Source organism: Myotis daubentonii, chromosome 13, assembly GCF_963259705.1.
Source record: "Myotis daubentonii chromosome 13, mMyoDau2.1, whole genome shotgun sequence".
In the NCBI taxonomy this organism is placed as follows: domain Eukaryota; kingdom Metazoa; phylum Chordata; class Mammalia; order Chiroptera; family Vespertilionidae; genus Myotis; species Myotis daubentonii.
Window position 1 is genome coordinate 13940153 of NC_081852.1, and position 18620 is coordinate 13958772.

At 48.7% G+C, this 18620-nt stretch overlaps 1 protein-coding gene across 3 annotated transcripts in view; it reads right to left on the reverse strand.

Moving 5' to 3' along the window:
• Positions 1 to 3589: 3589 nt before the first annotated feature.
• The window catches only part of LOC132214771 (pulmonary surfactant-associated protein D-like), a 63840-nt gene continuing 48809 nt past the window's right edge, over positions 3590 to 18620 (reverse strand). For 2 of the 3 annotated variants that reach the window (XM_059662194.1, XM_059662193.1), the window contains exons 3-7: positions 12483 to 12599; positions 12125 to 12241; positions 11235 to 11351; positions 10552 to 10635; positions 3590 to 5183 (exon numbers count right to left, since the gene is read on the reverse strand). In XM_059662194.1, coding sequence (XP_059518177.1) covers positions 4804 to 5183; positions 10552 to 10635; positions 11235 to 11351; positions 12125 to 12241; positions 12483 to 12599 — 815 coding nt within the window. In that variant the 3' untranslated portion in view covers positions 3590 to 4803. Of the gene's footprint in view, positions 5184 to 10551; positions 10636 to 11234; positions 11352 to 11733; positions 11851 to 12124; positions 12242 to 12482; positions 12600 to 18620 lie in introns of all 3 variants that reach the window. The other variant, XM_059662195.1, reaches the window with a different exon arrangement.

Below are 18620 nucleotides of genomic sequence, written 5' to 3' on the forward strand. Positions count from 1 at the left end.
AATGGCTGCCTAAGTCCCAGGCTCAGGCATGACTCTGCCCATTCCTCTCTTGCTGCACTCTTCAGCCTTTACTGACTGTGGATCCAGATCTAGAATCCCCTGTGATGGGGGAAAGGCTGTGCCTCTGCGCACTCTTCTGCAGGCACTCCTCAGCCTTTCCTGATTGTGGACCCAGATCTAGAATCCCCTGCTGACCAGCAGTTCTGCGTACCTTTTTTTTCTCCCCACTGTGCCTGTCCCAAGGGACACGGCCCAAGCCCGTGCCGTGTGGATTCCCTCTGATCCTCAGGGCTCAAAGGTCTGGCTGATTATCCTTCCCAGAGCCTTGACTTTACCTTTCTTTGGGAGTCCTCTGCCTTTCCCGCTGCAAACTATCTCCCAGCTGAATCTCCTCTGCCAATTCAGGCTGGATGTTACTGGTTTCAGCTGCTCACCCTATTTGCTCCGGGACAGGGCACAGGACACCTCCGTCTATAACTGCCACCATTTTGTCTCTCCTGTCTGGAAATTTTCATTGGCTTTTATAGCACATCAAGCCCTAACCAGTTTGGCTCAGTGGATAGAGCATCAGCCTGTGGACTCAAGAGTCCCAGGTTCGATTCTGCCCTTTTCCTCTGAGCATAGCTTGAACTCTAGTCCATGAATTTTTGGATGCTTATTGCTGTTTAATTTGAGTTTCTTTAATTACTACTAAGATTGTACATTTTTCGTGTTTCATTACTATTGGCCATCAATATATCTTATTTCTTGAATTTTCTCTTCTCATTCTTAGATATTTCTCTTCTCATTCCTACTTTGATATTCACCATTTTCCTGTTGATTTGTCCGGTATATACTTTGCAAATAAATGAGCATTTCATTTTAATCTTACAGTGTTTTGCTTTTTGACAGAGAAGTTTTATATTTTAATTCTGATTTTATTTTTCATCTAAATGTTTACCCAATAACTGAGAATTATTAATTGAATCATTCATTATTTTCCTATAACCTTGGCAATCTATTTTATCATGCATATATGACATATATTTATAGACATATTTGGGCCTGGTTTTGGTAGCCTATACATTTGGTCCATCTAGTCCTGTGTTAGTAACACACTATCACAATTATGTTAGTTTTATAAAACCTTTTAACATAAGAGGACCAACTCCATTCTCATTGTACTTTAAGTAATTTTTTTCTGACCTAGGTTTTTTATTCAATCATAAGACCTCCTGATGAGGTCCTCCAGCCTGATTTTGTTTTGGAACTGAGTCTTTGGAGAACTCACATCCCTATCATCCTCTTGCTATCCTCTCAGGACCTCTGTGGCCAGGGCCAGTTGTCCTGGGATTGCTCAAAACTCAGCAGCACTTGTACCCTCCCTTCCTGCCCCAATCCAGGCCTCTGGTCACAGAATGCAGTCTCTTGGCCTGAAGATGCCATCTGACCTTTGGCCTTGACCTGACCAGAGCCACTTATATGTGAAATGAAGCATTCAGGGAATTAATAAAAGTGCAGAGGCTGGCAGTGGGGTCACAGTGCTATTTTCTCAAGTCAATGGGCCTGGAAATGTCTTGAAAACACTTTATTCAACCGTTCAAACAGGAATTCAGGATTTCATTCACTCAACTCTTTCATTTTTTTCATTCTGTCTTCTTACTGAACAAATAGGAAAAGTACTGTTTTTCTCAGGTAGGGAGGGCCTTCATGAGTCTTTCTGTGGCTCAAGATTGTTTGAGTCAGGCAGCCTGAGAGAGACTGTATTGCTAGGGTAACTGAAAGTCAAGTAGGTTAATATTCAAAATTTATGCAGTAAAGATGGGCTAGGTATGCTGCAGTGACTAACTCCAAATCTCACTCAAGATCCAGGTAGATCCATCCAGATAAATATTTAAATTATAAATATTTGGTTCCCACTAGTAGATACTTGGGTTGTTGGCTCTAGTATATAAACACCGGTAGCTTGAAAAGGTCAAGCACACCATTAAGCTTGAGTTAAGGATATCCGGAAGATAAGAGTGATTGAGAATGCCCCGAACTTAAGCAACTCAGTTCTCGGTGTTTTATACCGAGGGAATTCAGGACAAAAATAAAAGATCCTAACACCAGCAAACACCAGAGTGCGCCCCACTGTCCGTTCATAATGGGAAGTGGGTTGGTTGAGTAGCAGGAGGGTTGAGAACCAGGAGGTGATCTGAGAATATACTATGGAACTGAGCAGGGGCTTCCTCATGGAGCTGCTGTGGTTGTCACCCTCCCACGTGGAAGGACCCCAGGCTGCTTCCAGGATGTCACCTGGCACTGTGAGGGTCATAGCATCTCCTGAGAGGTCAGAGTCACGCAGTCCTGACTTCATGTGGCACCCAGGCTAGTACACTAGGAAACAAGGCTACAATGGGTGGAGCAGGGCTAATACTGTTTAATGCCTGTGTTCACCTCTGCCCATGAATGTGAGTGTAGGAGAGGTCTCTGTGCTAAGAAAGGGTTAAAACCTGAATTTTCTGAAATACTTGCCTTAATCGTTGGCTTTTGATGGGCTGTGTCTACAGAATCCGAATGACCCTCCTTACTTGTTCTCTGTGCTGGAGAGCGAACCGGACCCCGTGCTGAGGTGGATCTAAAGCTTCTCCTAGGGCCTGGGGTCTCAACAATCCTGGTCTTCAACCCCACCACAGGACACATCTTTTCTCCCTATTGAGTCAGTTTTGCCATTTCTCTCCATTTTTGTCAAAGAAATAGGTTGTCTTATATACTGGGATGGGAAGTGGTCACTTTTAGAGGGACTGCCAGACCACCATGACCTTCCATGGGTCCCAATGGCCATATTGTGCTGTGAGGTCCACCCCCAGGCATTGTCTATTGGGCCAGAGGCGGGCATCTGAGACAGGCAGATCCACTTCCACAGGAATTTTGACCTGATATCAAGCAAGCGTTTCTGATCTCTGTGTGACACATGAATCTGTGCTTGGGCAGCTCAGAGCCTGAAGCAGAAGAAGGTGGTGGGAGAAGGAGGAAGAGAGGCGAGGATGCAGAGGCAGAAGCAGGGAGACCGCACAGCGCTGCTTGTGCACCGAGTCCTTGAGCCACCTCAGAACTCTTTATTCTTAGAAAAAATGCTTCCCCGGGCTTAAACCATACCCACTGCTTTTTCCTTTGTATTTGCAATGAAATACCTTTCTAATCTCCCTGGCGGATGGTGTCCAGGTGTGACTTCTTAATTAAAGACTATTTACTCACTGTTGCATAACTGACATATTTCAGAAGCTGCCAGGACTTGGGTTTGTTTTTTTTTCCAGTAACAGAAAAAAGTTCTTAGCAGAGAGACTGAGCTGTGTGCTGTTGGGAAGTGTGGTTTTTGTTATCCTTTTTTTTTTTTTTTAACCTATCAATAATCACGTTATTTATTAAAATTATTTTTCATTTTTAAATTATAGGTGACATACTGTATTATATTAACTTCAGGTGTACATCCCAGTGGATAGTCATTACATAACTTACTAAGTGATCATCCCGATAAACCTCATACCCATCTGACACCATGGTTATTAGATGTGGCTTTTTGCTTTCAGACCTGCTGTCCTACATCTGAGGTGTGGCTGCTGAGGGGTGTGGCCTCTGGTCCCTGGGAACAAAGGGGGGCTGCTTTCCTGTCTTGTTGCCTCTCCTATGAGCCTGGGCTTCATCCAGGTGTCCTTCCAATTTCTTAAGCACAAGTGTCATTAAAATCAACTGGTATACAGAGGTCTTTGGCCTAAATGTTGACAGGCCAGAAATATAAGGTTTGGGATCAGATGACCTTTCACGAGACCAATTTGTAGCACTGACACACCTGAGGCCATGAGCAAGTCTCCCCGCATCTCTGTGGGAGGAGGAGGAGGAACTGCCCTGCTGTCTCTGAGGTGGCATTGGGGAAGAACCTCCTGGACGGAGGCCAGGGCAGGGCTGGGGGTGAACTTGAGCGTGGCTGGACCCTCTGTGCCTGAGATCTCAGCTGGAATGGGGATGTGCAGGAGGGACTCCCTCCCATGAGCCGACAGGCAGTCACAATGACAGGGTAGAATGAGGTCCTGGTGTGCAGGGATGCGGAGGAGGCTACTCAACTGGGCCACACAGTCCTGCCAGGGAGGCAGATGACCTGCCAGGTCAGCCCATGGCACTGTGCACCTTCTGGGACTCAGCCCTTGAAACAAGGAGCAGCCACAGGAACCACTCAGCCCTGTGGCTCCAGCTGGCATTGGCCAAGGGGTCCGGGGCTCCGGGAGGTCCTAGGCAGGCATGTAATGTGGGTGCCAGGGATCTGAGCCCTCGACATAATGAGCTCATCCCTGGAGTGTGGGTGAGGAGGGGAGAGAATGGAGAGGTAAGGCTTGAGCAGGTCACCATTGAGTGGTTAAGAAGAGGAGGAGGGGCTAGCAAAAGAGGAAGATAAGGAACTACCAGAAGGGTACACCAAAGCAAGAGGAGGGAGTGACAGAGGAGGGAGTGACAGAGGAGGGAGTGACAGAGGAGGGAGTGACTAGCTGGGTTGACAGTTTGAGGAGGCAGAGGACTGAGGAGAAGCCTTTGGATTTTGGGACTTAATTTTATCCCTTGCAACTGGGAAAGCAGACTGGCCCCTAATTCCTCTGACAGAACAGCCACTGAAGCAAGTTTTGTATTTTATTCTGACAGAGGAGTTCCATGGGAGCCCTTGGCTGGACTCATCCCACGGCTCTGTGCAGAAGCCCGGCCACAGAGCCCTCAGCTCTTTCTTGTCATGTCGGCAGCACACGTGACTGGGCCAGGAACCTGGACCCCGGCTGCCCCACCCATCCCAAGGGCTCAGAACTCGCAGATCACAAGGCGCTTCTCTCCACAGGACTTGTCGTTCCACTTGCCGTTGGTGAACATCTCCACACAGTTCTCATTGCCACCATTGTTGTTGGGCTCCCCAGGGGCCCAGTTGGTATAGACCAGGGGCTCCCCTCCTGGGTAGGTGAACCTGCCCTCCGTCTGGGAGTCAGTCATGCTCAGAAACACAGCTCCTTTGTTCTCAGCCTCCAGCAGGTGTTGCAAGGCCTCGTTTTCAGCTGCAGTGCGTGGGGAGGGCAGCTGCCCCCCGGCCTGTGCGCACACTTGCTCTGCCTCCTGGAAAGGTTTCTCAAAGCCTGCTGTCTTGAAGACCTTCTGGCCAACACCTCGGCCATTGGGGAAGAGCTCCACTAGGAGGAGAGGACAGTCGGGTTGGGGTTCTGGAGGCACCTGCCAACACTGGATGGCTCTGAGACCTTTGTGCTCCAACCAGAGCCCCAGGCCTTCCATATAGGGCCTGAGAGCACCAGGGAGGACAAAGGTGAGACCCCAGCTCCACGGTGCGCTCTGGGAGGTGGATCTGCCTGTCTAGTTACAGGTGAGGACACTGGGCTCAGAGAGGTTAAGTAAGAGGCTCAACATCATGTGACCATCACATGTAGAGTTGGGGGTCACCCTTATCTGATCTCACACTAGAGCTGAGATGTGCTCTTTCTATTGCACCCCATGTTGCATGGCAGAATCGGTCTCCCAGTTACTGGGTGGGACTGGGAAGCTTTGGCAACGTGCAGCGAAGTGGCATCACAGCCTCTGAGAGCTGGAAACAAGGACGGTGCTCCCTCTGATCTCACTGTGAACCCTGCATAACAGCAGGGCATGTGGCATTGACAGGGAGGTCCGTGCCGCGTGTGGGTGTGGGAAAGAAGAGGAGAGGGTGGGCCATCTGAGGGCAGCGCTGTGCTAATCTCTGCACTGTGTGCGCCCAGTGCTGGCCTCCAGGTGTGCATGTGGGGGAGGCTGGAGAGCTGGGAGAGAGGACAAGGACAGCTGAGAGGTGTGCATGGGCGTCAGGGGCAGGAGAGAGTCAGTGCTGGAGAGAGGCCTGTCTGGGAGTCAGAGAGCCAGGTGTTCAGCCCCACCTTGGCCATGACTGTCCAGGTGGACAAGGGAAAGTCAGTTCCTTTTTGGGGGTTTCCAGTTCCTCATCTCTAAGATGGGAATACAATTTAAAAGCATCATCTCTGTGACATTCAACTATATGTTTTCATTCCATCTAATTTTCCAAATCTTTGTTGTTGTTGTTGTTGTTGTTGTGTGTTTATGTGTGTTCTTTAATATATTTTTAGTGATTTCAGAGAGGAAGGGAGAGGGAGAGAGAGATAGAAACATAAATGATGACAGAGAGTCACTGATTGGCTGTCTCCTGCATGCCCCCTACTGGGGATCAAGCCCACAGACCAGGCACATGCGCTGACCAAGAATCAAACCATGATCTCCTGGTTCATAGGCTGTCTCTCATCCACTGGGCCACGCTGGCCGGGCTCATTTTCCATCCCTTTGACTTCTGGGTCTGTGCATAGAAGCCTTCAGGGCTCCTGAGAGGGATGTGCTCCAGCCCAAAGGACTGTTGAGGAGCCCAGGCTGCACCCTGATTCACTGTGACCCTTTCACAAGGGTTCAGGGGGCAGACTCTCCACAGGCTCAGGAGGGCATCCAGAGTAACCCTGGACAGGAATACCTGGGTGGGTCTGTGTGTGCATACACAAATATGGCCACATGCCCATCTGAAGGCACATGGGAGCACTGAAGGCCCACCTGGTATGTGTGAATATGCATGTGTGTTCGTGGGTGTAGATGACGTGAGGTGAGTGATGGCATGTGTGTAATACACATACATGTGGCAGGTACATATGATGACTTTTCCTTTGTATCAGTGTGCATGTGTTTGAGTGAGCACACATGCATGTTTGTGGAGCGGGGGAACATACTAAATGCTTGAAACCTCACCCTTGGTACGTGGGTACTTAGTGGTTTTAGGTACGTAGGAGCTAACTCCATGTCTCACCCCTGCATGCTCTCCTCCTTCAGAAACTCCTCTTTGGATCAATGAGATTTGCTGAATGATGTGAGCTCAAAGCTGATATGGGGAAAGCAGGGAGGAGGAGGGGCAAATTAGGGACTGAGGTGGAGATGCCACAGGCACAGGGCACTCGGCTGTGCTCCTGGAGCCTCTGACTCCGCAGCACCCAGGTTAGGGAAGAGTCTCCACGATGAACACCCAGGGAAGAGCGGGAGAGTCCAGCACTGGGCAGAGCCCAGAGGCAGCCTGCCCCCTGCCAGACCCAGGGCATGTCTCAGGTGAGACTCTCAATGGCCATATGCCAAGGTCAGACCTCACAGCCTTGAATGCAAGCACAGCATGCCAGCCCCAACTCTCAGGACAGTGTCAGGAGTCACTGCTGCTGTGGGCTGGGCAGCAACATCTTGAGGGGTGTGCACCCCTAGCCCCATAGAGATAAGAAATGCATCCTGTGGAGAAACCAAGATGGCGGCATAGGTAAACACCTGAAATTGCTGCCTCACACAACCACTTCAAAAATACAACTAAAAGACAAAACGGACATCACCCAGAACCACAGCAAGGCTGGCTGAGTGGAAATTCTACAACTAGAAGGAAAGAGAAAAGCACACTGACACACAGAGGAGGTGCGGAAGTCATGTGCAGAGGTACGGAGGCGCATGTGGAAAGGGCTGCAACTGAGGACACCATTGTCTTTTTCAATCAGGAGGGAGACACATGCTCCCTCTCTTATTCCAGTTCCTGGCTAGTCTCTGGGGACCCAACTCATACGGGGAGAAACTGGACTGTCTGGTATCGGGCGGAACTGGAGGGTGGCTTTCTCTCAGAGGTGCTTTCAGTGATTACCGCAGGTCACTGAGACCAGGGGCCTATTAGGGCAAGACTGAGGATCAGCCATAGCTGTTTGCTCCGCCCTGTTGATTCCCTGAGACCCCGCCCCACCCAAGCTGTGTGTCGAGGTTTTTGCATATGAATGGCCTGGCCCTTTGCAATCTAAGATTACCTAACAAAATGCAGCTGGGTCAGAGAGACCCAGAACTTCCAAAAGAAGGTCCAAGGCCACACAGCAGCTTGCATTGCTTCACAGCTGGGCCTCATCTGGTTACCTCCAAACCCCAAACAAAGAAGAGGAATCTGCAGATCTCTCCGTAGCTCCTGCTGGGTAGCCTCAAGCAGAGGCTAAATCATCACCTCCTTAGAGATCCAAGACCAGTGTACCCAGTGGTCAGAGTGGGACCATCCAGATTACAACTCCTCAGATCCATAAGGGACACACTCAGGGGGCAGACTCAGTGAGCACCAAAGGCCCACTGAAGCAAGTCTTGCCTCAGAAGGGTGTCTCCAGCACAGAAGTTCTCCCACCATAGACACATCTGATTCACACAACCAATTGGCCTGGAGGTCTATTCCCCCCAGTGATACCTACAACAATCAAGGCTTAACTACAACAATACTCTGCACAAAGTCCACAAAGTGGTGCACCAAGAGTGTCCACCTCAGGTAATTGGGGAGGCTGAGCCACTGAGCCCTATAGGACACGTAGCACAGAAAAGCCACTCTATCAATACAGGAAAGCAGCCAAAATGCAGAGACAAAGAAACAGGTCACAAATGACAGAAATGGAGGAAAGCAAACTACTGGATATAGAGTTCAAAGCCATGGTTATAAGGTTTTTCAAGAATTTTCTAGAAACCGCCTATAAATTAAGTGAGACCCTAGATAAATCTAGTGAGACCCTCGAGGAATGAAAAAGGACCAACTAGAAATTAAGCATACACTGAATGAAATAAAGAATATTATACAGAGATCCAACAGCAGACTAAAGCAGCGGTTCTCAACCTGTGGGTCGCAACCCCTTTGGGGATCACCTAAATACATCCTGCATATCAGATGTTTACATTATGATTCATAACAGTAGAAAAGTTACAGTTATGAAGTAGCAACAAAAATAATATTATGATTTGGGGTCACCACAACATGAGGAACTGTATTAAAGGGCTGTGGCATTAGGAAGGTTGAGAACCACTGGACTAGAGGATCTCAAGAATCAAGTCAAAGATGTGAAATACAAAGAAGCAAAAAACACCGAACTGGAAAATCAAAAAGAAAAAAGAATCCAAAAATATGAAGATAGTGTAAGGAGCCTCTGGGACAGCTTCACATGTACCAACATCCAAATTATGGGATGCCAGAAGAAGAGAGAGAGCAAGATATTGAAAACCTATTTGAAGAAATAATGACAGAAAATTTCCCCTACCTGGTGAAAGAAATAGACTTACAAGTCCAGGAAGTGCAGAGAACCCCAAACAAAAGGAATCAAAAGAGGACCACACCAAGACACATCATAATTAAAATGCCAAGAGCAAAAGCCAAAGAGAGAATCTTAAAAGCAGCAAGAGAAAAACAGTTAGTTACCTACAAGGGAGTACCCATACGACTGCCAGCTGATTTCTCAATAGAAACTATGGAGGCCAGAAGGGAGTGGCAAGAAATATTCAAAGTGATGAATAGCAAGAACCTACAACCAAGATTGCTTTACCCAGCAAAGCTATCATTCAGAATTGAAGGTCAGATAAAGAGCTTCACAGGTAAGAAAAAGCTAAAGGAGTTCATCACCACCAAACCAGTATTATCTGAAATGCTGAAAGGTATCCTTTAAGAAGAGGAAGAAAAAAAGTTAAAGATAAAAATTATGAACAACAAATACATCAACAAGTGAATCTAAAAATCAAGTGAATAAATAATCTGATGAATAGAATAAACTGGTGAGTCTAATAGAATCAGGGGCATAAAAAGGGAGTGGACTGACAATTCTTGGGGCGGAAAGGGGTATGGGGGGTGCAGGAAGAGACTGGAAAAAAATTGTACACCTATGGATCAGGACAGTGTGTGTGTGTGTGTCGGGGGGGGGGTAAGGGCAGAGGGTGGGGTGGGAACCGGGTGGAGTGGAGCTATGGAGCGGGGGTGGGGGGTGGGGGGGGAGAGGAACAACTGTAATAATCTGAACAATAAAAATTTAATTAAAAAAAGAAAGAAATGCATCCTGGGTAGTGGGGTGTCCAGGGACCATCACAGGTTGCAGGAGGTAAGGTCTGAACTGCACTGAGCTTGGGGCATTGACCTGGCTCGGGTCACAGGTGGCTGTGATGGTGGGGGCTGGAGCCTGGTAGCCTTGACCATGCTGACGCCAGCCCAATGAGCTGGTGTTGGGGCCACACCCTGCCCCATGTCCCTTAAATCTGCTTCCAGTTCCAGGAACATGTGGCAGCTCTGCTTTGCCCCACCCTATCCTTAGCCCCAGGTCCTGCCCATTGTCCAAACCCACTATCACCCTAGTGCAGTGATGGCAAACCTTTTGAGCTCGGTGTGTCAGCATTTTGAAAACCCTAACTTAACTCTGGTGCCGTGTCACATATAGAAATTTTTTGATATTTACAACCATAGTAAAACAAAGATTTATATTTTTATATTTATTTTATATATTTAAATGCCATTTAACAAAGAAAAATCAACCAAGAAAATGAGTTCGCTTGTCACATCTGACACGCGTGTGATAGGTTTGCCATCACTGTCCTCGAGCCCCCAATCCTAGAACCAGGCCTGCCTTAGGCCCGGCCAACTCCAAACCCAAACACAGACCCTGCCTGGGGCCTGCCCTTGGTGACTGGCTCAGGTTCAGGTCCAGGTCCAGAACTCACCTTTCTTATACTGAAGGAAGGCTCCCTGAAGTTGTCCTACCTGCCCCTGCAAGGCCTCCACCTGCTGCCTCAGAGCAGCGATGTCTGCAGGAGAGAGAGGCCCAGTGAAGACCAGTCCCTCACAGCCAGGGATTGGCTCAGAGTCGGGGTCCCAAGGGAAGGTGCTCAGTGACAGGCTTTCCTGGGGGAGGGTAAGGGGCTGGACCCCAGGAAGCCCACAGCCGCTGACACAGCTGGTTCTGCTGCCCACAGGTCCCTGAGGCTCTGTTGTGAGCACGCTGTACCCTGAGCAGGTGCTGGCACCCGACTAACTCTGATCCAGATGGCATTTCACAGCAAATTCTGAGTCTGGGAGCACATCTCTGGTGGGGGTAGGGGTGGCGGGGGCAGCGATTGCTCATTCCTCAAGCACTCCCCATCCCTGGGTTATTTGGTGCTCAAAGCTCTCTGATGAACTGGGAAGGGAGCTGAGGTGTCCCAGTGATCAGATGGGAAGTTGCTCAGGCAGGCGCTCCCCCGAGCACAGGGTCTATCCAGAGCCTCATCTTCCTACCTTCAGCCTGACAGCCTTTCCCAGTTTCACACCCGCCTCCTGCCCCCACAATGGACTGACCACTGAGCTAGAGGGCCCACCTCCCTCTGCACCCTGGTGGGGCGCTCAGAGCCAGGGGAGGAGACCTTACCTGGAAGCCCACTCTCTCCCTTTGGTCCTCTCTCCCCAGGAGCACCTCTGTCCCCCTTCAGTCCTGGGGGGCCCCTGGCACCTGGAGGTCCCTGTGGGCCCGGGGGTCCTGCAGGCCCTGAGATCAGACAAGAAGAGGAGGGTGAGCTCAGCACACATTTTCCCCCATTTTCCCCCTCCCGGCATAGGAACTGTGCTATTGTCCAGCTATACACCCTCCCATGTACAGTCTGTCCCAAAGCCAGCCACGCACCCTCTCTGCAGACTACTGACCCATCACCCCGCACCCAGCCTTCCCCGGATGCAGACTGTCCCTTCTGTTCACAACGCACTCTCCCCAGTTACAGAGCTCAAGCCCAGGGAGGCACCTCCTTTCACAGACTCCCCAAGGCCCAGTGTTGCAGCTCTGAGCTGGCCGGTGATGGGGGAGGGACAGGCATCTGCAGCTTCAGGTGGACACAGGAGGACCGAAGGCCCGCCCAGCTTTTCCCATCACTCACCTGCTGGCCCTGCACTCCCAGGGGCTCCACGCTCACCAGGGGCACCTTTCTCTCCTTTGGGACCTGGGGGTCCTCTTGTCCCTGCAGAGCCCTGCATGCCTGGGGCACCAACTTCTCCTGAGGAAGGAACAGATTGGGACAAAGGCTGCTGAGAGTGTCTGCAGGCTGAATCATTTCCTCGGTTCCACGTGGAGAAGGAGAACTGGGGTCTATGCACCCCACTGTCTGGGATCCTCCAGATGTGGGAATGTGGGGGGCAGGGGCCACAGCAGGGCCTTCCAGTGGTGATGGCCTGGCTTCCCTGGCACGCTGAGCATCCTTAGGTCACATCATGGGTTGCCACTGTCACTCCTCCCTCTCCCTTCCGGACCTCCACACACCAACCTCCTACCTTTGGGTCCAACGTCTCCTTTGGGGCCTGGTTTGCCTTGGGGTCCTACATTCCCCTGCATTCCTGAGGGACCCCCTGGTCCAGCCGGCCCGCGCATACCTGGAGGTCCCGGAGGTCCTGGGAAAAGGACCAGCCAGTTAGTGCATGGAGTCTTCTTGGGAGGGGGAGAGCGTGAGAAGGTGAGAGCAGTCATAGAGGTCAGAGAACAGCGCCATCCTACAGACGCCGCCCAGCAGTATTACCGACTTCCCTGTGTGAACCCAGCGCCACCCGCAGGGCACCCTCCTTCCTGGGATGGGTATGTGCATCGTCCTGCATGGCCTAGTGGCAGGCATTGCAGTCCATGCCCACTGCTCACCACGTGGTCCCAAGTCTCCCTTCGGTCCAGGTTCTCCAGCAGGACCGTTGTCCCCTTTGGGCCCAACTGGGCCAGCAGGTCCAGGCATCCCCATGGGTCCTCTAGCTCCTGGTGAACCTGCAGCAGCAGAAGAAATGGGCATAAACCTGGCCCTGGGACTAGGGGAAGCAGCACCTGCGGGTCAGCCCTGCATTCCTTCAGGTTCCGCAGGTGTAGACATTCCACCTCCACACTCCTCAGTCCAGTGGTGACCCAGGAGACGGGTGTGCACATCCCCATTTCACAGGTGAGGAACCAGGCCTGCCAGAGCTGGAGGGGGTCACGCCAAAAACTGTCTGATTTCCATGCAGTGCACCTTTCCTGACCAGAGGCTGAAGATTTACAGCAGGGGATCTGCCAGCTTTTACCCTGGATCATGGACACCTTGTTTTCCCCTTCCTAGGACCAAACTTTATATCAGAAATGATCCCTGACATGAGTCACCAAGGAAATGCAAATAAACCCACGAGATATCATCTCTCCCCTCCTAGAATGGCGACTATAAAAAACATAAAAGCTCACAAGTGTTGATGAGGATGTGGAGAAGAAGAACCCCTATGCACTGTTGGTGGGATTGTAAATTGGTACAGCCACCATGTAGATCAATATGGAGTTTCCTTAAGACATTAAAAAGATAATTAAAAAATATATATGATCCAGCAATACCACATCTGGGTTTTATCCAAAAGAAATAAAATACTAGTTTGAAAAGATATCTGGTTCATTGCAACTTTTTTTACAGTAGCCAAGAGGTGGAAACAACCTAATACTGTCCATAATGGATGAATGGATAAAAATGTCACACACACACTGGAATATTATTCAGCCATAAAAAAATCCTACCATTTGCCACAACATGAATGGACCTTGAAGGAATTATGCTAAGTGCCCTAAATCATACAAATTAAGACAGATACAGTATGATCTCACTTATATCTGGATTCTAAGAAACAAAACAAAGAACCTGAACTTAGAAGTGCAGAGGTCAGATTTTTGGTGGTTGCATAAGATGGGAGCTGGGTGGTAAGCAAAAAGGTTGAAGGTCAGTTATAAAATAAATAAGAGCTAGGGATGCAATGTACAGAATGGTGACTATATTTAATACTACTATCTCTCCATATAAAAGGCTATTATGCTAAGTATCTGAGCCTCCGTACAGCTGCTGTAACGCCCACTGACCACCAGGCAGCAGGCCCTCAACGCAGGAGCTGCTGAACTGCAGTGATTTGGCAGCGATGGCTCTCGGGTGATGCACCCCGAACCAGAAAGGAGGAAGCCCGATTCCTCGAGGGGCCATGCGATTCCACCTTTGGCCATGGGTTATGTTGTTGCTGGGGCACAGTTGACCCTGAATCTAGTTTACTGCACACTTGTGTTTGCGTTCCACACCCTGTATGACAGCAACTTTGCATCGTGCCCTCTTGCACTCTGGGACCCCTCGGGGGATGTTGGAGAGCCAGTTTTGGCCCAATCCCCACAGGCCAGGCCAAGGGACCCCACCTGGCAGAGGGACCCCACTGTTGCACCCTCCCAGGTGCAGCCGGCCACGGAGGGACCTCGGGAAGTTGGCTCCAGGGCATGTCCGGCCTGTCTCACCCAGTTACACCCCACTGACCACCTTCTAATTAATTTCCTTTCAATGTGCACGAATCCATGCACCAGGTCACTAGTATTATATATTTGAACATTGCCAAGAGAATATATCTTAAAAGCACTCATCACAAGGAAAAAAAAAAGTAACTATGGGTGATGTTGAGTGATCATTTCACAATATATACAAATATTGAATCATTATGTTGTACACCACCTAAGAGTAATACAATGTTATATGTCAACTAGAGGCCCAGTGCACGAATTCTTGCACAGATGGGGTCCCTCCACCTGTCTGGCAATTGGGGCCAATAGGGGCCAACTCTCCCAGTCCCTGTGGGAGGTTGGCTGGCCAGGGAGGAGCCGAGAAAGGGCTCCAGGGATGTCTGGCCAATATCATCCAGTCCCTGATTGGCCGACACCAGCAGCAAGCTAACCTACCTGTCAGAGCGTCTGCCCCCTGGTGATCAGTGCACCTCATAGTGAACAGTCGAGCAGTCAACAATTCGGTCGACCACTTGGTCGGACACTTAGCATATTAGGCTTTTATATATATAGGTTACATCTCCATAAAAAATAGAAAAAGCATTGTCACATGCTCTGGAACCTATAGAAAACAGACCAAATTATTATCTAATGCATCATTAAGGGGGGAAAGGACGTTGTAAATACTATATTGAATATGATTCTGTTTCATGAGCATCTACAGACATTGTAGGGTGTGTGCACATGTCATACTTATTGGAAAAACCCCAGGAAAGGCATATACAAAACGTTAAATAGTTTTTTTCTAAGTGTCACAAAGGTAATTTTAACTTTCTTCTTGTTGTTTATCTTTAGTGACCACATAGTATTTTTTATTGGAAAAATAGTCAAACATTTTAAAAAGACCTGTTACCCAAAGAAAGGCTGCTTAAGCCTTAAGTTTTACAAGATTTACCCAAAAAGAAAGGAAGCAGCGCCAGCCAGTTTTTCTCAGTGGTTAGAGCGGTGGTCAGGAAACTGCAGCTCGAGAGCCACATGCGGCTCTTTGGCCCCTTGAGTGTGGCTCTTCCTAAGCCTTAGGAGTACCCTAATTAAGTTAATAACAATGTACCTACCTATATAGTTTAAGTTTAAAAAATTTGGCTCTCAAAACAAATTTCAATCGTTGTACTGTTGATATTTGGCTCTGTTGACTAATGAGTTTGCCGACTCCTGGGTTAGAGCATCAGCTCGCAGACTGAAGGGTCCTGGGTTCGATGCTGGTCAAGGGCATGTACCTCGGTTGCAGGCTCCATCCGACCAATTGATGTATCTCTCTCACATCGATGTTCCTGTCTCTTTGTCTCTCCCCCTCCTTTTCCCTCTCTAAAAATCAATGGGAAAAACAGCCTGGGATGAGGATTAACAAAAAAAGACACTAAAGGGAGCAAATGGCTATTAATATTTAAGGATTTTACACTTAATTCTATGAGTTTGGTTCTTCCTTTTTATTGAAGTGAAAGTTGTGGGGAAGCACAGAACTTGGTTGGAATGTCTGTGAGGAGGATTCTCTGAAAGGTCAGGACCTCTGAGGGGACCTTGCCGAAGGCGGCAACCCCTGCCTTGACTTTTCCAAACAAGTCCCATTCCCTGGGGTGTTTTGCTAGAATCTCTATATTTAGTCTTTAAAGACCTGACCTTGTAGAAGCACATACTTTCTCAAGGATACTTGCCCTGCTGATTGTATCTTGAGGTTAATTTGAGTTCAAGCTGTTGTGACAATAAAAAGACAACAAGGCAGGCGAACAGGCCTGCTTTTAGGACTGAAGTAAAAGAGTCCCTTAGCCCTCTCTTTCACAGACACCTGTTTCGGAGTGACCTGTTCATCCGTCGCTCAGGGGCTGCTGGTCAGCCCTGGCAGAAAGTTCTAGAATGTAAAACCAACCTTTTTAAAGTATACAGTTTAGTGGCATTTAGCACCTTCACAATGTCGTGCAACTACCACTTCCATTTAGTTCAAAAACATTTAATCATCCCAAAGGAAAACCTCATAAGCATTGAGCAGTCACTCCCTACCCCCTCTCCCCCTCCCCACCTCTGGCTATCACAGCTCTGCTTCCTGTTTCTATTACCTACTCCAGATAATTCTTATCAATGGAATCATACAATATATGACCTTTTGTGTCTGCCTTCTTTAACTTGGAGTGAGTTCTTGAGGTTTATTCACTTTGTAGAATGTAACATTTTCTTTGTATAACTCAATAATACGCTATTGAATGGTTCAATACTATGCCATTGTATAACCGAATAATACACCATTTTATGGATAGAACACATATTGCTTATCTATTCATCAGTTGATGGACATTGGGTTATTGTGAATTAAGCTGCTATGAACCTTCATGGGCAAACAGAAAAGAAAAGACACCAGAAGGAAAGACAGGTGGGGGAAGGTAGGAGATGGTAAATGAGTGATAAATGGTGATGGAAGGAAACTTGACTTGGGGTGGTGAACACATAATACAATATACAGATGATGTATTATATTGAAACCTATATAATTTATTAACCAATGTCACCCCATAAATTCAATAAAAAATAAATGAGTAGCACTGATTTATTACAGTATGAGTAATGAAGCAAAGAGAGAGAGAGAGAGAGAGAGAGAGAGAGAGAGAGAGAGAGAGAGAGAAATAAACCCAACTTGTTCATTCACTTCCTTGTCCATTTGCTCATTATTTTATTTATTTGTTCACTGGAAACATAACTTCATGCTTCGCACCAGGTAAGATGCAAGTGTGAGCACCAGGTCCTGTTCTGTAAGGGATTAGTAGCAGAATATTGAACCGTGAGGCACAGTAATGAGTGTGGAAGACAATGTGTGAGGTGCCCCTCAACCCATCCCAGCTCCCCACTCAGAGCACACACTCCTGTACTCAGAGCTCTTTTCCTGATGGAGGAAATGGTGCTTCAAGGGTGAGGAAGATTTAGAGAGATTTGTAGAGGAGAGGTGAGTTTTCTGACATGGAATCCATGCTCCCAGGGCAGGGGGGCCAGGCCCAGTAGGGCAAGGTGGGGTGGGGAACTGGTGACTTTAAGAGGCTGTGTGCTGGGCATTGTGTCCTGCTTTCAGCTACAGCCTCACTAGGAAAGAAATGGAACCCAGAGGGCATCTCCATGGGACCCCGGCTCCACCCTTCTCCTCTGCTCAAGGGTCTCCTGTTCAAGTCCATCTTGACCTCGATGGCAACTTCTTGGGACCACGTGCATCGGAATCTGCAGGGCAGGTGGTCATAAGTCCCACCCAGACATACTTGGATCAGGGTCTGAGGCTGCCCCAAGCTCTCCAGGAAATTCTGGACCCATAAGGGTTACGTGACTGAAGTGCCTGGGATTAAGGAGCCAGGGTGGAATGTAGTCCCCAGTCTGACTGGGCACCGTTCTCTCTCCAAGCCCCAACCCAAGGCTAGGCTTGGAATGTGCATGAGGCACCTGCAGAATAGAGGGAGGTCTCAGCCATACTCCATGCCACAGTTCAGAGGGAAAGGCTCCCTCTCGGTTCAATTCAGGGCCCCACTGGGAGCTAAAGGGAGCTGGGATTCTCCAAGAGAGAGCTGGCACCTTGCATACCACCCTTCTTCTGGGTCCACTTCCAGGCGGCCTTCTTAAGCCCCAGCCCAGTCCCATTGGGAGCCACCTTCTCTCTGTAAGGGACAGATGAATACTTCCTTGTTCCTCACCCCACCAAGCTGGCAATGTTACCTATTCTTTCCAGCTTAAATGTCTTCTTCTTCCTTCAATCAAAATGCAAACTCCACAAAGATAAAGGTCACACTGGATCCCTCCTTAGCCCACCCAGGGCCACAAAGGCCCCTTCTTCCTTGTTGCCGGCTTATTGAATTCTCTCTTCTTGTCAATCAGACCCAGACTCTCCCCTATGGGGAGTATTTCTTGGATAACACCCTTAATCATAGCACCTTTAGAAAGCGCAGGAGAATTCATCTGATGGTACAGAGGGAGACACAACTTTATCCTGAAGACTCAACAAAGAATAAAGCCTTGGCTCAATTTTTGTCACCGTGTGGGATTCTTCCCACTTACAGATGAGCACACGGAGACTCAGACACTGAGCGGCTTGTCCCAGGGGTCCCTGCTGTGGAGGGGAGCCAGCAATCAAGCACAGATCTGCCTGGCACAGAAGCCCGTGTCCTTATCACCTTCCATATAGGGTGTCACAATTTCATTACCTGTCAAATGAGGTTAATATGTCACTTATAAGTAGGATTAAGTGAATTACCCAAGTGAATGGCCAAAAGAGGGCTGGACAAAGAAATATGAGCTCCCTTCCCTCCTCTCCATAGTGCATTTAGATAAATCCTTTTGATCAGGCCTGAGTGTGGGACCAGGGGGCCTCATCTTTGCCCACCGCTCAGGCAGTAGAATTAGTTAGATATTTCACACTCTGCACAGAAATCATCACACCACAATGAACAATTGCAAGTGCCGCAGCTTGGTTCTAGAGGGCCCTGAAGACCAGTCATTTAC